This window comes from Castor canadensis, chromosome 15 (assembly GCF_047511655.1).
Source record: "Castor canadensis chromosome 15, mCasCan1.hap1v2, whole genome shotgun sequence".
In the NCBI taxonomy this organism is placed as follows: Eukaryota; Metazoa; Chordata; class Mammalia; order Rodentia; family Castoridae; genus Castor; species Castor canadensis.
Window position 1 is genome coordinate 75,271,956 of NC_133400.1, and position 15,985 is coordinate 75,287,940.

At 31.2% G+C, this 15,985-nt stretch overlaps 1 protein-coding gene across 4 annotated transcripts in view; it reads left to right on the forward strand.

Annotated features, from left to right (window-relative positions):
- The window catches only part of Dnajc1 (DnaJ heat shock protein family (Hsp40) member C1), a 191,674-nt gene that overhangs the window by 68,087 nt on the left and 107,602 nt on the right, over positions 1-15,985 (forward strand). For all 4 annotated transcript variants that reach the window (XM_074056549.1, XM_074056550.1, XM_020165592.2 and 1 more), the window contains exons 2-6: positions 1,043-1,144; positions 1,617-1,663; positions 8,113-8,278; positions 8,924-9,021; positions 9,951-10,044. In XM_074056549.1, the coding sequence (XP_073912650.1) occupies positions 1,043-1,144; positions 1,617-1,663; positions 8,113-8,278; positions 8,924-9,021; positions 9,951-10,044 (507 nt within the window). The remainder of the gene's footprint in view (positions 1-1,042; positions 1,145-1,616; positions 1,664-8,112; positions 8,279-8,923; positions 9,022-9,950; positions 10,045-15,985) is intronic.

A 15,985-nucleotide genomic window follows, 5' to 3' on the forward strand; every position in this document is an offset into this window, starting at 1 on the left:
CTTCAGCTCTATTTCTTTAACACTGTTCAGTTCCAGGTATGTAAATGTTTTTGTTGTTGTTGATCATTTGAAGTACTTTTTGGAATAATTTGGCAAGTAGCTATCAAGAAGAGACAAAATTTAGTAAGCAACTTTACTGTCACTTTGCTTCAAGAGTATGTTATTGGAATATATTTTAAACATAGTGGAGATAAGGTTTTAAGCCCTATTTTGATAGTGTGTTTTTTGTTACTGTACATTTTACACTGGCCATGTAGAATAAGTTTTCTGATTTTACCTATGCACACAAGATTACATAAAATATAATTTTAGCATCCACTTAATCTGAAGTACTAAATCACAGCAACCTTTTAAATATATTTAAACTATACTAGCAATGCAAAATAATGGGCAAATTAGTTCTGCAAACCAGACTGGGGAAACTGGACAACATTGAAATTACTCTTTAAAGTACTAAAAAATCTTAAGCACAATATACATAACTATTTCTAATTATAACTTTTTGATAAATGCAAATTTAACTGCTTTTGACTGGGCATAGCTTTTGACATGTGAAATTGAGACTCCATAGGTTGCTGCTAGATGGTAAATTCAATATAAATAACAGTAAAGAAGCTACATATGGTAAGCCTGGGATTCAAAAACTGGCTTTAAGATTCACAAATAAATAAAGACTCTCTTTGAAGGCACAGAAATATATTAATTATTAATTTGTTTCTTTTTGATCTCTTAATTACTGAAAAAGATTTATTGGTTAAATTTTAGGAAGGCAAGTGTTTGAAAAGTTTTGCCAAATACTGTCTTCTTTAAATGACTGTATGGTAATGAAAAGTTAAGAAGAGAACCAAATTAGATTGAATAATTGTTCAGTCATGTGGGTCAGGCTAGCTGCATAGCCTGGTTGTTAGATTGATTGCTCAAATTACATTGCCTGGGGTCCTGCACTTGGTTGGCTGTCTTCTCAGATCTTAACAAGGTTCTGGGAATTTCTTTTTCTGACAAAGTTTGCTTTGTATTTTCCCCCTCCCCCTGCCACATCCAGGATGCTTCATCTGCAGACATCAGAAAAGCATATCGTAAGCTTTCTCTAACTTTACATCCAGACAAGAATAAAGATGAAAATGCAGAAACTCAGTTTAGACAAGTAAGTGAAATATGCTATGATATAATTTTGCCACAGTTGTGTTAATAAATGTTTATGGTAGAAATATTAACTTACATATGGAACATTTCCACTTAGAAATTAAGCAGTCCAAAAATAAGACCACATATTTTTATGAAATACTTTTTTTGACCAACATTTTGTGTTATTAGAATATCTTAAATTATTGGAGGGTCATAATTGTCCTAATTTTCTTGTCTAAATTGTAGCCTTTGCTTTTGCAAAACATATTTTAAGATAAAACTACTACTTTTGTGCAAAGTACTTTTTCACAAAGATTCATTTAGATAGCAAGCATTTTTTTAAATTCTTAAGGTGCTACCAAAAATATAAAATGTTATAATTCAGATTTTGACATTGGGTTTTCTGCATGTGCGTTATAGAGTCTTCATCCTCCTATGTGATTTCTTATAGTTGAGAGTATTTTTATTTTAAAGTAATGCTTCTATTTTAGTTGGTGGCCATTTATGAAGTTTTAAAGGATGATGAACGAAGGCAGAGGTGAGTGTTCATTTGTGCTTTTGAATTAAGATATTAAAGTTTCATGCCACAGTTTTTAAAAGGAAAGAACTAAATCTCAAGCATTTTATTTAAGTTAGTATTTTCTTTTTGTTCCTTCCAAGAAATGCGTTGTTTTACAAATGTATGTTTAGAGCAGTATTAATTAGGTTGATTCAGTACTTTTAGACTTTAAGACCGTGAATCATAAGGTTAGTAAGTTCTGCTTCATTAGGTAAGATTTTTAACAAGGGTATTTATGCCCTGGGAAATACAAATACTACTTGACTTCAAACAAGTGTCCATTCTTTTCCATGTGTCAGTAATAGCTCCTATCTGTGTTTGGTGGTCTTTCCTCCCCGACCTTCCTTAAATGCTTAGAATTAGCCTGTTAGCTGTAGTGACATTAGTACACTTTCTTGTTTCTTCACTCTCAAAATCCAGCTTTTCTCAATCTCAAAAACCCAGTTTGTGAGCGAGAGAATAAACTTGAATAAGCCTGTAGAAGATTGAAGTGAAAGAAAAATATCGTCTTTTCTCATTTCTTTTGCCTGCTTCCCTTCCCTTACTCTGCTCCAGTGATTGTGTATTTAGGGTTAAACCTCAAAGTGGAGGCTACCCCTTGCTCTACTACTTCTCTGTGCTCCTTTCAGAAGAGTGGTAATACATTTATGTAGTGATTTCTGATGCCAAAGACTTACAAGGAGATTGCAGAGTGGCCCCTTTCCTCTACTCCTGTAGAACATATGGAATGTAGACACAATTGTGGGAGCTTCAAAGTTTTTAAAGTCAGACGCAGAGTAAGAAATACATTTTATGTTATGCCTTGGGATACACACACAATTGAAACAAAAGTTTGACAAAATACTTACATCAGGTACAACAGACTGGTTTTCCTATTCTGGACTAACTAATCTTTCTTTGCTTAAACAATGCCAATTATCATCCATTAAATTGACTTCTTGAGACACTAGTGGACCACATCCAAAATTTGAAAATGTTGCTTTATAGTAAAAGAATCCTTTAAACAGTAAACAAACAAACAAATTTAAAAAACCCAGGTATTTGAGACTTTAGATAAAGCCAGCCTGAAGATCTGGATCTTGTCTTTGGGACTAACACATCTTAAAGACAATCCAAAAAAGTATGCCATGTGACATTCTGAATCTTTCTTCAAATGTATTAGCTATAATTATTCTATATCCTAAAATGTTAGCTAGCATTCCTGGTTCTCATCTTAACTGCTTAATTTGAATACCTTAGTTTGTCTGATTATAAAGCAGCAATTCAAGATATTCTCTTGAAGTATTCTTTGCTTTATAACAAGGGCTGGCATTGGTCCAGGTACCCTAGCAGACATTCCTCTAGTTTGAGATAATCTATAGTGTTGTAAGAGTACTAGAAGTGTGTTGAAAGAGATGTTGGTCATTCTGTGCATATTTTCTAGTTGGTTTCTTTTCAGTGAGTGCCTAGTTTTGTTTCATACATCAAGAATGTGTCTTTAAAATAGCTTTATTTTGTCTTCCAACATCTTTGGCATCAGCGCTTGTCTTTTTGCTTGTTGTTATCTTAGAAGTTGTAACAATTTCTTTCAAGTACTGAAATTATTTCTGTCTTTTCAGAGCAAATCACTTCTTACATAAACGCTTCTTCATTAACATAGACTTATCTAACATTGTCTCTTTAGAATTAGTTCTCTCTGCATTTATTTTAGAGTGTTGGTAGAAAAAAAAAATGATCTGACAGTTACACAAACAGCTGTAGTATTTATACCCCTTGAGGCACAAGTAACTCTTTGGTAGCTGGCTTTCCTTGAGGCAAAAGTCTTAACTAATCTAGCTGAGAATCGCTTCTTTAAAGCTTGTGCTTCAGGCCAGGTGACCTCTGAGTATTTAGACATATAAAAAAGGCTCTGCAGGCAGTTACCTAATGTCCACAATTCCTTAAAAACAAAAGAGCACAGTCAACTTTATCTTCTAAAAAAAAAAGATCATCTCATATTGGTATTAAAAAATACTAGTTGCTATCAAAATTGTTTATCATAAGTATTCATTGGAGAAGTGCTTTTAAAAGGGTAACTTTCTAGGAATTTACAATTTGGAAAATGGTCACGTTTCCTATTTATTTCCCATATAATTGTGTTTTCACTAAAATCAGATGCATTATTTATAGTTTGGTAGAAAAGAGAATAGCAATGACATAAATTAGCAAACTGGGTAACTTTTTTTTTTACAGAAAAAAAAAACAAGTTTTTAATTTTCTTTTGTAACAGCCTTATTTAAGTATTGAATACCTTCCAAGTCATTCTGCTTTAAATGTATAATTCAGTGATTTTTAATAAATGTACAGAGTAGTGTATGAATCACCACAATCCAGGTTTTGAACATTTCCATCACTTCAGAAAATTTCCTCAAGCTCATTTGCAGGTAATCCCCACTCTGATTCCCAGTTCTAGGCAATCACTGATCTATTTTATGTGCCCGTAACTTCACATAGATAGAATCATGCAGTATGTAGGCTTTTGCATCTGGCTTCTTTCTATTAGCATAATGTTTTTGAACGTCATCCATATTGTAGCAAATTCTAGTAGTTCATTCTTTTTTACTGCTGAATAATATTCCACTGTATGGATATTCCATCACATATATAATGTGTGTATATACCATTGTATGGATATTACATTGTATGATATATCCATTATATTGATATACCACCAGTTGATGGACCCATGGTTGTTAAGATTTTTTGTTGATGAGCAACATTGCTATGACAATCACATATAAGTCTTTCAAAGACATGGTTTGTAGTATGGAACATAACAGGTTGTCCTAGTTAATTTAAGGAAGCCTAGCATAGCAGCCTTTCCTAAAATCTTTAGGTAACTTGCTAATTTTGGTAAACAGCAGCCATCTATGTTTTAGCACAAATTTCTATACAAGTGCCCTGCATTTTAGCTAAAGTACTGAGTGCTAGTCATGACATATATACACTAGATTGTGCATTAGTAATACTAACAACATTTACTCTTGTTTAAAGTCTGTTACGAATTTTTACCAGTATTCTTTTGCTAATCCAATTGTTCAGCTTAAAATTTCTTTTGTCTATTTTGCTACATTTATAAAAGTTGAATATATTTTGTTTACTAAATAAAAAGCATGTTTTATTTAGAAATACAGTTTAAAATGTAGTTATTACCTTAATCTGCTAAAACTTTCATAACTCTATTATGTAGTTACTGTAAATTTGATTATAGATGTGTTCAGATTAAACTAAACATTAATCTGACCATAAGAAATCTTATTTTAGCATATTCCCTTAATTTGGAGATGTAAGACACATGTAATATATATAAAATGCTGTGCATCACAATTATTGGCAAATATATGTAATTTTAAAGAAGCATGAGATCTTGTTTCCTGTTTATAAACTCTGTACAATTAATTTTTGGTAGAAAGTTTGAATTTTTACTAGAAAGATTGCCCAAATACAAATTGTTATTTTTTGAAGCTAAAAATTAAAGCTTTGCATGTTGAGGAATTCACAATTTTGGCAAGTACTAGAATTAATTATTTATTTTCATGCTATACAGATTTTCTATTTTAGTTACCTAATTACTGTCTTAAGTATTAAAATATGCTAATATTTTAAATTTACATAAATGTTTTCTACTGATAATTAAAAATTTTTAAATTTACTTTTTTTTAGTTCTAAATATGTTTGATGAATTACAGATTCTAGTATGGAACTCACCAATGATGATGCAATCATTATTTTATGTTTATCATGTACATTTTAAGAAAATCAAATGAAGTAAACATACACTAGGCTAAATGTTATGTGTGTGGAATTGATAAGTAATGTTTTAATTTCCAAGAAAATGCTTTTATAATTCTATATGATTTTTCTTTGCATTAGTGATATTTTTATCATAGAGGTTTGCTTCTGTTTTATAGCACATTTATGCATTTACACAGTCTTAATCTGTTTTTAACATGGTTAAGAACTATATCAGTCTCAGTTACAGAGCATTTTAACAGTGTTACGTACTTAAATACTTTTTTAAAAGCATAATAAAGCAGTTTTAAATTTTATGTTGTCAACAAAATGTTATTTCTTAAATAGCTTATGAAAACAGTGTCTGAGTATTTTAAGAAGTATATTTGTTTTTTCAGTGTTTCATCAGGAAAGCAATACTTTATCTTAACAGCTTATATCTGAAAAGTGAACCATAATAGAAGCTATCTTCCCTTAAAATGGCCAGTCATGTGAACCATAATGTTCATTGATAGTAAAATCAATAGAGCATTGATCCTAAGCTTAATCCTTGCACACTGTTGTTTAGAATGTCAATGTAGTCAGTAAATATCTGGTTTTGTTTAATGCATTCAGTGCATGAGGTCTTGCTGTCTTGAGTTTAAACACTAAATACAGTTTACATGTGGAATAGAAAAACAGCAGTTATTGACAAATACTTAGCATTTTTAGCAATGATGGTGATAAAATATTTGATGGGAGATTCTTAGTTTATGAGTTCAACTGTGTTTTCTTCCAATCCTTTTTAGATCCAAAACAAATTTAGCACTTAGTAATGCTAGTAGGGAATTGTCTCTACTTTCCTAGATGTTCTTTATTAATAGCTGTATTCTTTATGTGAGGTTATTTCATAGGAGAGATTTGTTGAAAAATGATTTTTATATTCACCTTTTTATCCCCTCAACAAATCCGAAGTAGAATAAATATTTAGAATAAATGTGGGATTTAACATTCATTGGACTTCATTCAAATGTAATCTTGTATTTTATTAATTGAAGCCATTTTACTTAAGCATGTCTAATTTGAAATGAGCCAGTTATTTAAAGATAGATTTAAATATAAAATTTTGAAGGCAGGAATGGTAGTTTTTTATGAAGTCATATTACTATATCTTGATGTTAATATTAAAGAATTGCTATAAATGTTGAAAAAGGAGAATATTTAGCATCAGATTTTGTCTTGCCCTGCTACTGCACAACCATATTTTAATTTGATTCTTATATAATAAAGTTTGCCTTTTAACAGTTTAGTACTAATTTATGTCATTTGCCTTCAATATTTGGTTATTCTGATATAGTAATATTAATAACCAAAGTTGACTTAAAAGTCACAGTTTTTAGATTTACTAGTAAAATATTTTGCAGTAATAGCCAGTGTTTTCCTACTGAAAAAAGGAGTTTCCTATGATAAATCCTCTACCTTTTTTTTTTTTTTAGCATATCTCCAAGGTATCAATTTAATAACTATCAAAGTAGCTACTGCAGTTGTTGCATTTAAATTGATTTACATGTCAAGACTGGCAGTTTAGCAGCTGCGCTATTATTCCTAGATCGGTCAATTTACTTGAGAAAAACCTACTACTGAGCTCTACTGACCTGCCTGACAATGTAGGCCCTATTTCTGTTCCTGTAATTAGGCCTGCGACTAACTCAGAATATTTTTAATTAAAATATTTTGGTCAATGTGTTGCACCAAATTAGGCCTTTCAGTGAAGGTTTAATTCTGGAAATAGTGTGATTAGAATATTTAATGAGTCTGTTCAATTAAGATTAACAGGTTGTGTATTGGACACATAGTGTTTGTGTGTGATCGTTTTTGAGTTTCACAATCATAAATGTTACTTCTTATTTTTAACCTTAGAAGTATTTGCCTCAGTAACTGACAGTTAAATTCAAATTCAGCTGAAATTTTGTTTTAAATTAACTTCTTAGAGTGGTGATTTAAATAAATTACAAGGAAAGCTTTTTCTTCCATTCTAGCAAAAGCCAAATGAGAAATTTGCTACTTAAATATTTACAAATAAATAAAGAGTTTTATTGAGGAATCTAACATAAGCATTGTGTTCATGTCTCTCTAATTTGGGAAATTTTTTGTTTTCTGAGGGAATATGAGCAATACAAAATCAAGAAGTGTCCATTTTATAGACTTTTACTCCATTAAAAAGCTTTGACAAAATAATGTGTATAAGTATCTCATCCTTGAATCACCATAGCATAAGGGTAGAAATAAAAGCACTGAATTTAATTGAATTACTATGTAATTGAATCATGGTAATATAGTTCTGACCTTTATTTTTCTTCTTCTGAGAGCCCTCCTTTTGTTGCTGACCTCTGTGGTGGGGATTTTTCTACATACTGTGGTGGACAGGTAGACCATATGTACCTCCTCTAGTGTTGAAGTCATTCCAGAAATCATATTAGTACATGTGAAAAACAGAAGATCACATGTACCTTCTTGAAGTTTGTCAGTTACTGGAGCCACATAAATTCTTTGAGCTTACTAGACATTGTAATACTGGTAATCTGTATAAATGTTATCTGTTTGGGAGAAATTCTTTTCTTTCTAAAATATAGGTGCAAATAAAGCTTTTTGTTTTATCTTAAAGTCACCTTGAAAAACTGTTGTATTTGCTACTGTAGGTATGATGATATCCTGATCAATGGACTTCCAGATTGGCGACAGCCTGTATTCTACTATAGGCGGGTGAGAAAAATGAGCAATGCTGAGCTGGCGTTACTCTTATTCATTATTCTCACAGTGGGTCATTATGCTGTGGTTTGGTCAATCTACCTGGAAAAACAACTGGTAAGTAATCAGATGATCTAGCCTCCTTCATTTTATATGGAATTTCAGACATTTATTTCTCAAGTGATGAAAAATTTTATTTTTCTGCATATACTCCTCATTTTAATAGTTTTATACTCAGTAGTTAGTGTTTCTAAGCCAAGAACAGCCCATGAATTTTTTTAAAATGCTACTTTAAAAAAATATAGCACTTAAATTTGTTATAAAACTTTAATTTACTACACTTTTCTTCGTCTGATATACTATGATATGGTTTATTCTGCTATGGATTTTTATTTATATGCTAGAGATAAACGTATTTCTCACTATTCATGAATTAGCATCTTTTACTCATTCTTTTTTAGCTCATGTTGTTAAAGTTGCATGAATGAGAAAAAGTTAGTTGAATGGTTTCTCTTCTTAGAAAACTTTGATTGCTATGGGATGCACATGACTGACAGTGTTGAACTTCATGTGTGTTTAAGGCCTGGATACCATGGCAACAGTTATTGTGAAAGATTGATGATTTTATTTAATCATGTTGGACCCTACATACATTTGCATAAATGTTCCTCTAAAGTGTTTACCCTTTACAGAAGAGTCTTGATAACATTTGAAGAGTACATGTTAATGATAACCTATAACCATAATTCTTTCCATATTAAGGATGAACTGCTTAGTAGAAAAAAGAGAGAAAAGAAAAAAAAGACAGGCAGCAAAAGTGTGGATATATCAAAACTTGGTGCTTCAGAAAAAAATGAAAGGTGAGAGCACAGAAAAGTATACAATTTGAAACTTTAAAAATATGTCTAATATAATTCAATTTTGCATGTATATCCATTTACTATATGCTCTCATTTACATCTGTAGTAGGTTTAAAAAGACTAATGTGCCATAGTTTACAAGACAAATTTCAATCTTAAGCAAAATTCCCATAGGTTTTCTGTCTTTATAAAGTGTTCATATAATTTAAATAATAAATTCTTATAGTTTGAAATTTTTATACTGAACTTTAGAAACGAAGTATTACTAGAAGAATCTGTCTCTTCACTCAGGAATGGCAATCAGTAGAGAGGCAGGGAGTGATATGCAGTGCTCTCAAAAAGATACTACCATTTCTTCTATTGATTCATAGAAAGAAATAAAGGGTTTACATAGTTCACACAGCAGGGCATGAGCTAGATCAATGTGAGCTGGAGATCAGAGACTGTTCTTTTATTCTGATTGCCTCAGTGAGGAATGCCTCAGTGAACTACAAATGACATTAATTTTTATGTATTGGTTTGTTTATGCTACAATCTTCATATCTGGTTGTCAGCACTTGGGAGCACTCTGGAGATAGTTAGTCTTTTGTAGCACAAGGTTTAAGAATTCATTTTGCAGAAGTGATAAAAGTCCAGCTTAGAAAGAGGGCTTTTATTTATTTATAATTTGATTAGGAGCCCCATTCCCCAAAATCTTAGCCTAGATTCTCTTGCTTACATATATATAGCATTTGTCATGACTACTACATTTCATTACAGAGTAAGTCAGATTAAGTGTTAACTGTCAGAAGTATTTCAACTGAATACTTTCTTCATTTGTTTTGTTGAGATAGGCATTCAGAAAATAATTCATAATTTTTAAAAGAAATTTTGTTTCCCAATTTTCTCTGTTTTGCTGATTTATTGTTTGGGTTTTTCCCTACTTTTAGAGTGTTGATAAAACCACAGTGGCATGATTTACTTCCATGCAAGCTGGGAATTTGGTTTTGCCTTACACTAAAAGCATTACCTCATCTATTCCAGGTAAAATGTACTTTCATATAATATCAGATGCTTTCAGTTTTAATTATTTGTTAACCCTAACATAGAATAGTTTGACAATTATTTAGGTGCCTATTTCTATAATTATCTCTTTATTTTGCTTTTAGAACACCTTAGAATTCCAAGGCACTGGAAAAAGCAGGGAAAATACTGTCTTTAGGACAGACATAAAAAAACCCAAAAGTTTAATCACGGTATCTTTAAAGACATACCGGTAAAAAGAAATAGGACTCAAGTAGCTTGTCACCCATTATCTTAATAGCACTTTTAAGTACATGTTTTTTAAAAAAAACCTTTACATAAACATTTGTAACATTGCACAAAATACATACTGCTTTCTGTTTAATTTGCAACTTTATGGGGAGTTGGGACATTTTGTCTTTACTGGTAATGGAAGTTTCTGTTTCAAGTTAGTCATGACTAAACAATAAAATAGGGATTATATATATGGTAATTTCTCTTTTTTCACATTTAGCATCCCAAATGTATTTTATTAAAGTATTGCTTTGCTAATTTTAGTTATTGTATCAGTTAGAGGATTCCCAACATGTAAACATAGTAATAGAAAGTGAATGTAATACTTTTTGATGTACAGATTTTTAACTTATTTAAGATTATAATTTTGGATGAGAAATGTTTCATTTCAGAAAACAAGTGTTTATATATTAGAGAGCCAGTGGTACCAACTTTATATTCATGTGTCAGAACTGATTTTCTAATAGTTAGCAGAGGCTAGTCACTCCAACATGTGCATTTTATTTTCTTTTTTCCCTACATAATGAAAATTTTATTTTAAGGGAAAATGGAATAAATATTACTAGTGTGCTTCTTTCTAGCCTTTGAAAAAATTTTTTAGCAGTTTTCCTTCAAAATAATCCATTTTAATAGTCATTCCTTGCAGAATCTTATGTTTCGTTTATAGTTAGTAAAGAATATTTTAGTAATTTGAAAGCTTTTGTTTTTAAGCTGCTTAACCTATTGTTTATTTGGGAGGAAAAAAACCCAAATGCTTGTAGAGACTATGTTGATAAGAGTTAATAGGAGAGGAAAAGTATATTTGTCATACTACATGATCATAAGAACATGTGATAGAAAAATATCTATAGAGTAGATCTTTACCTTTTTGTTTATTTGTTTGTTTAGATCTGTCTCTCCCCCTAGCTTTAGAATGTGTATAGCAGGGAATCTAGAATGTGGATAAATTTAAAAATATAATCATGAAACAATATAAATAGAATACCACGCAAAATATCACTCTCAAACTTGTTTTTTGAAATAAGTTTGAACAGTAATTCAAAAACATTTATTTGGTAAAATTAATATATTTTAGTTAGCATATATGATAATTTGCAGACTAGTACCAGTATGTTATGATGGTTTAGATTTATAATTGATTTTAAATTACCTGCTTAGAGTATGTTAGACCTAACAGGTTAAATAATCATTTTGCCCCATTGGAAGTAGTTAGAAAATATGCAAAAGTAGGAAATTTTACAAAACCTTTTTGAAAGTCTCTTTAGAAACTTTGCCCTCTTTATTTGATCAATTTGAATTTTAAGGGTTTTTTTTGTTTTGTTTTTGTTTTTACATTGTGCTACCTGTTGCCTAGCATTAGCCTTTAAAGACCTTTATAAATCCAGTTTTTAAATTTTGCTCTAATTATTTCTTCATGATAAATACATTCCAAAAAGAAAAATAAGCAAATACTTTATATTTTAGTTCTGTCTTAGAGACATAAATTAGTTTTTCTGGTTGTCAGTAGCAGTATAATGTAATGGACTCTTTTCTGACACAGATTATAATAGTGAAAATATTTTATTTTGAAAAACATTAGCTTATGAAAGACATCCACAAAATGTTAAATCATTGCTACAAGGATTAGATTTTTGTCTAACTTTGTTTTCAGACTGTTGTAAACTTTTTATTAAATATTTATAAAATTGTGTGATATGAATACATGTGCCTGTTGACAACACTGAAGTTTTTATGTGAAACTTATGTGCGATCTTCTTAAGTATGATGCTTGGGAAATTTAAAAGAAGCCTTTTAACCTAAAGAAGTGTGGATTGGTCATTGGTACAGTGGTCCAAAAAGGGCTCTACTAAAGACCTAAACATAAAAAATAATGAATATAACCTCACATTGTAAAAACATGTACTTTTTACCTATTTACCACTATTGTAATACAGTCATTACTGTGTTTTTAAATCTGAGTCTACTTATTGAAGTTCCTTGTCCTGTTCTTTTTCTTACATAAGCCATATCTTTAAAGACATTTCCAATCTTGATTTCTTTAAATAAGTATCAAACTAGGCTTTTGTGGAGCAATGTAATTTTATAATCCTTACAGATTTTTATGATTTCCTCTAGTCTTTCTCATCTAGTTAACAGTATTTTTCGCAATTCTCAAAGTATATACTTTTCCAAAGCATTCAACTTGTTTTTTATGGAGACAACACTTGTTTCATACTCACATCTCATCTTTTTCACATAATATTTAATCAAATCATGTGCTTACATTAGTAAGTATAATTGACACAAACATGTTGAATACAACCAGCTCTTATAAGCATACAGTAACAGTAAATTGGTTAAGCAGATAACAGTTAAGAGAATTTTACTTCTGGTGTTAACCTCTCAAATTTCATGAAAAGTTGCAAATACTCTGTGTAAGTATATGAAAGTGGGAGATTTAGAGGCTTTCCACAAGTGAACTTTATACTGCCAGAATCCATATCCAAGACTCAGCACCTTCCTACTTCTTTCCTGTTCACATTCTAAATACCGATTCCTTTATGGTACTTCATATGAGGTTAAGCAGTAGGATTTGGAGAAGTGATCCTTTTGGCTCAGCTTATGCTCCCACGTACTATTATTATTATTATTATTGTTATTTAGCATCAGAGATCCTAAAGTCTCCTTATTACCTGTTTAGTTTATCTAAATCCTTTTCTATTCTCCCTTCCCCAAAAAAGTACAAATGCAAAGTTAAATACAAATCTGATGTAGAAAGCTTCTTCTGTTCATGTTTAAAAAATAGTTCAGCCAGTTCAATAAAAATATATTAGACACAAAAACAAGGCACTATAAGAGGCTATAGAAATTAGTATGTTTTCTAGGACTTACCATTAGGTAGCAGTTATAACACCAGCTAAAATACAATATGGTATATAACGTTCACATGTATAGTGTGCAGTGACTTCTGTAGAGGTTTAAAGATGTAAGGTTGTCTCTATTTAGTATGACCAAGGAAAATTAAAAAGAGGAGCCACTTGAACTGAGTCTTGAAAGATAAATAGATTCTTAATAGTGAAGTGCCTACTTTGTGTACTAGATAATATACAAAGGTAATTAATTTCACAAATACACTCCTTCCCATTCAATCACACTATAGTAAGGCTTAAAGAGACCTTAAGAAAACATTATATGACTGTTTTTTTTTTCCCAAGAGGATATCGCATAGCACGTTTTTATCAACTAAGATTACATTCCAAATCTCTAGATTCTAAGTATATACATTTAGAAATTTATATTCTAACAGATGAATCAGGCATGACAAATCTATAAAGGAAATTTGGACAGAATGAAGTTTATTGATAACATAGCAAAGTGTTTCCATCACACACATCTGTCAAAGATCCATGTTGGCAGTAATGAAGTACATAATGGCTATGAAACGAGGAGAAAATAGAGTGATTTGATGATCTTTGAGGGTAATGTAAAACTATCTGTCCGATATTAACTTTTGCTTTTTAAAGATGTCCTTACTACCTCCAACATTGAGTTTTGTTCCTTTCTTTTGTTTCTTGAAAAGGTGCTGGGAGAGAGATGGGCCACACACCCGTAATCCCAGCTTTGCAGAAGGCATAGGGAGGGGAATTGTTATCTGGGGACAGTCCTGAACAAAATTGCTGAGTCCCTGTCTGGAAAATAACTAAAGCAAAACTAACTAAAGGGCTGTGGGCATGGTTCAAGTTGTAGAGCAGTTGCCTAGCAAGTACCAGGCCTTGAGTTCAAACCCAGCACTGCCAAAAAAAAAATGATACTGGAAGAATGAGTAGAATTGGTAGATTATAAGAGCAAAGCTATTATACTTTATACATGTGAAATATTTTATAATGTTAACTTAATATCAGACATTTCCTAAATGGGGCAATATTCAAAGAAAAAATACATAGAAATTTCAACATTTAACAAAATATATGCCTTATGTCATTTGTGTACCCACACAGGCAGAAATAAAAGAAGATAGAGCGTGTTTGTAAATTGATGAGTAGATGGAGGACTAGCATGTGGTTAGAGGGATGATAGAACATCTTTGAACAGAAACAGTTTCTGTTCTCATTATAGTTTTTATTAGCATATATTAATTATACAAAGGAGTTTTTTTATATTTCCATATATTCATATAATATACTTTAATCAAAATCACTCCCTCTATTACTCTTTTATCTCTCCCCCCCTTTTAAAACAATTTGTAAAGGGTTTCATTATTCTTTTTCTTACATGAATATAGAGTACTTCAATCACCTTCACACACTCCCATCTCGTTCATTATAATTTTGAACAGAGTTCTGTTCTCTGGCAATGTAATTAAACTAGTCTCCTATGCTAGTTATATTCAGCATATAACTCTAGGAAATTACTCTCACCTTTATATTGCCCTTCTGGGAGATTTTATACACACATATATCCCCAGAACCTCCTTTATGCCAAGCACATACTCTACCACTGAGATACACCCATAGCCGTGGGATATTTTTATATTGGTATGATCTGTAGTCATGAAAGTAGTAAAAGCTGATAAATTTAGTCAGTGTTATGTGGTTATTTTCAGTTTAACTCATAACAGTTCATTTTTGTCATTATCTGTGTTAGAGCCTCATATACTTGGGCCCACAATAATTTAAATTGTTAAGACAATCTGTTTCTCACATAAAATCAAAAAGTACCAAATATCTCCAGTGATTACCAATTTAAGTCATATAGCCATAATTTTTCCTCATTTTTCTGAACTGAAATAGGTTTTAAGTACTCAGAATTTATTTGTCTGATAGTTTGCTTGATTTTGTGGGAATTCATCATTCAAGTTTCTCTACCTGGTATGTTACATTTCTCAGTAAGGTAACTTATAAAATATTAAGCTCATTTAGATATGCATTGCCTAAAGGTGTAAATTTTTCACATTGTTAAATTCTGTTCCCATCTTTTCTCACTGTCAAGCTGATCTAACAGAAACACAATTAAAAATAAAAATTATTGTAGGAAGTTTCCAGTATGCATACGCATCAGGTTTCAAAGGTTGGGTAGAAACAGTAGCTGAGTAAAAAGGGAAACCTCTTTATTGCTCTGGCTTTTACTGTTAAAAAAAAAGTAAACAAAAACCCTAAGAGAGTAGAAGAAATACTGTGGTACTTTATAGAATTGTCTATAAATGGAAGCATCCTCCCTCCCAAGAAGCTTCTCCCATGGAGACTACAACTGCAAACAAGCCTGGAGGTCACCCTCCCTTGCAATCAGGGCTCTTCCTTTTTAACCCCTTTGCTCTGCTTCCTGGGATTCTGTCAGAAACCAACCAAACAAAACATTCACAGCTAATTAGCGGGGAAAATGCTTGTAAAAGACTAGGAGGCATTTGTTGGAAGCTGAGTAGCCTGCCCTTCTACTCAGAGTTAAATGCAGATTTTCCAAGGGATGAAGCAGCTTATGTTTAGTTCTCTAAAGCTTAAAAAACAATAATAATATTTTAAAAACCCACAAAACTTTTCAGGCAAACATTTAACATAATAAATACCTAAACAAATGAAAAAGAATGGAGAAACTGGGCTGAATTTTTTTATAAAGCTGATACTTTACTGCTACAAAAGACCAATGGACGCAGGAAAATTAGAAAAACCTCACAACAAAAGACAAAAATTCCTTA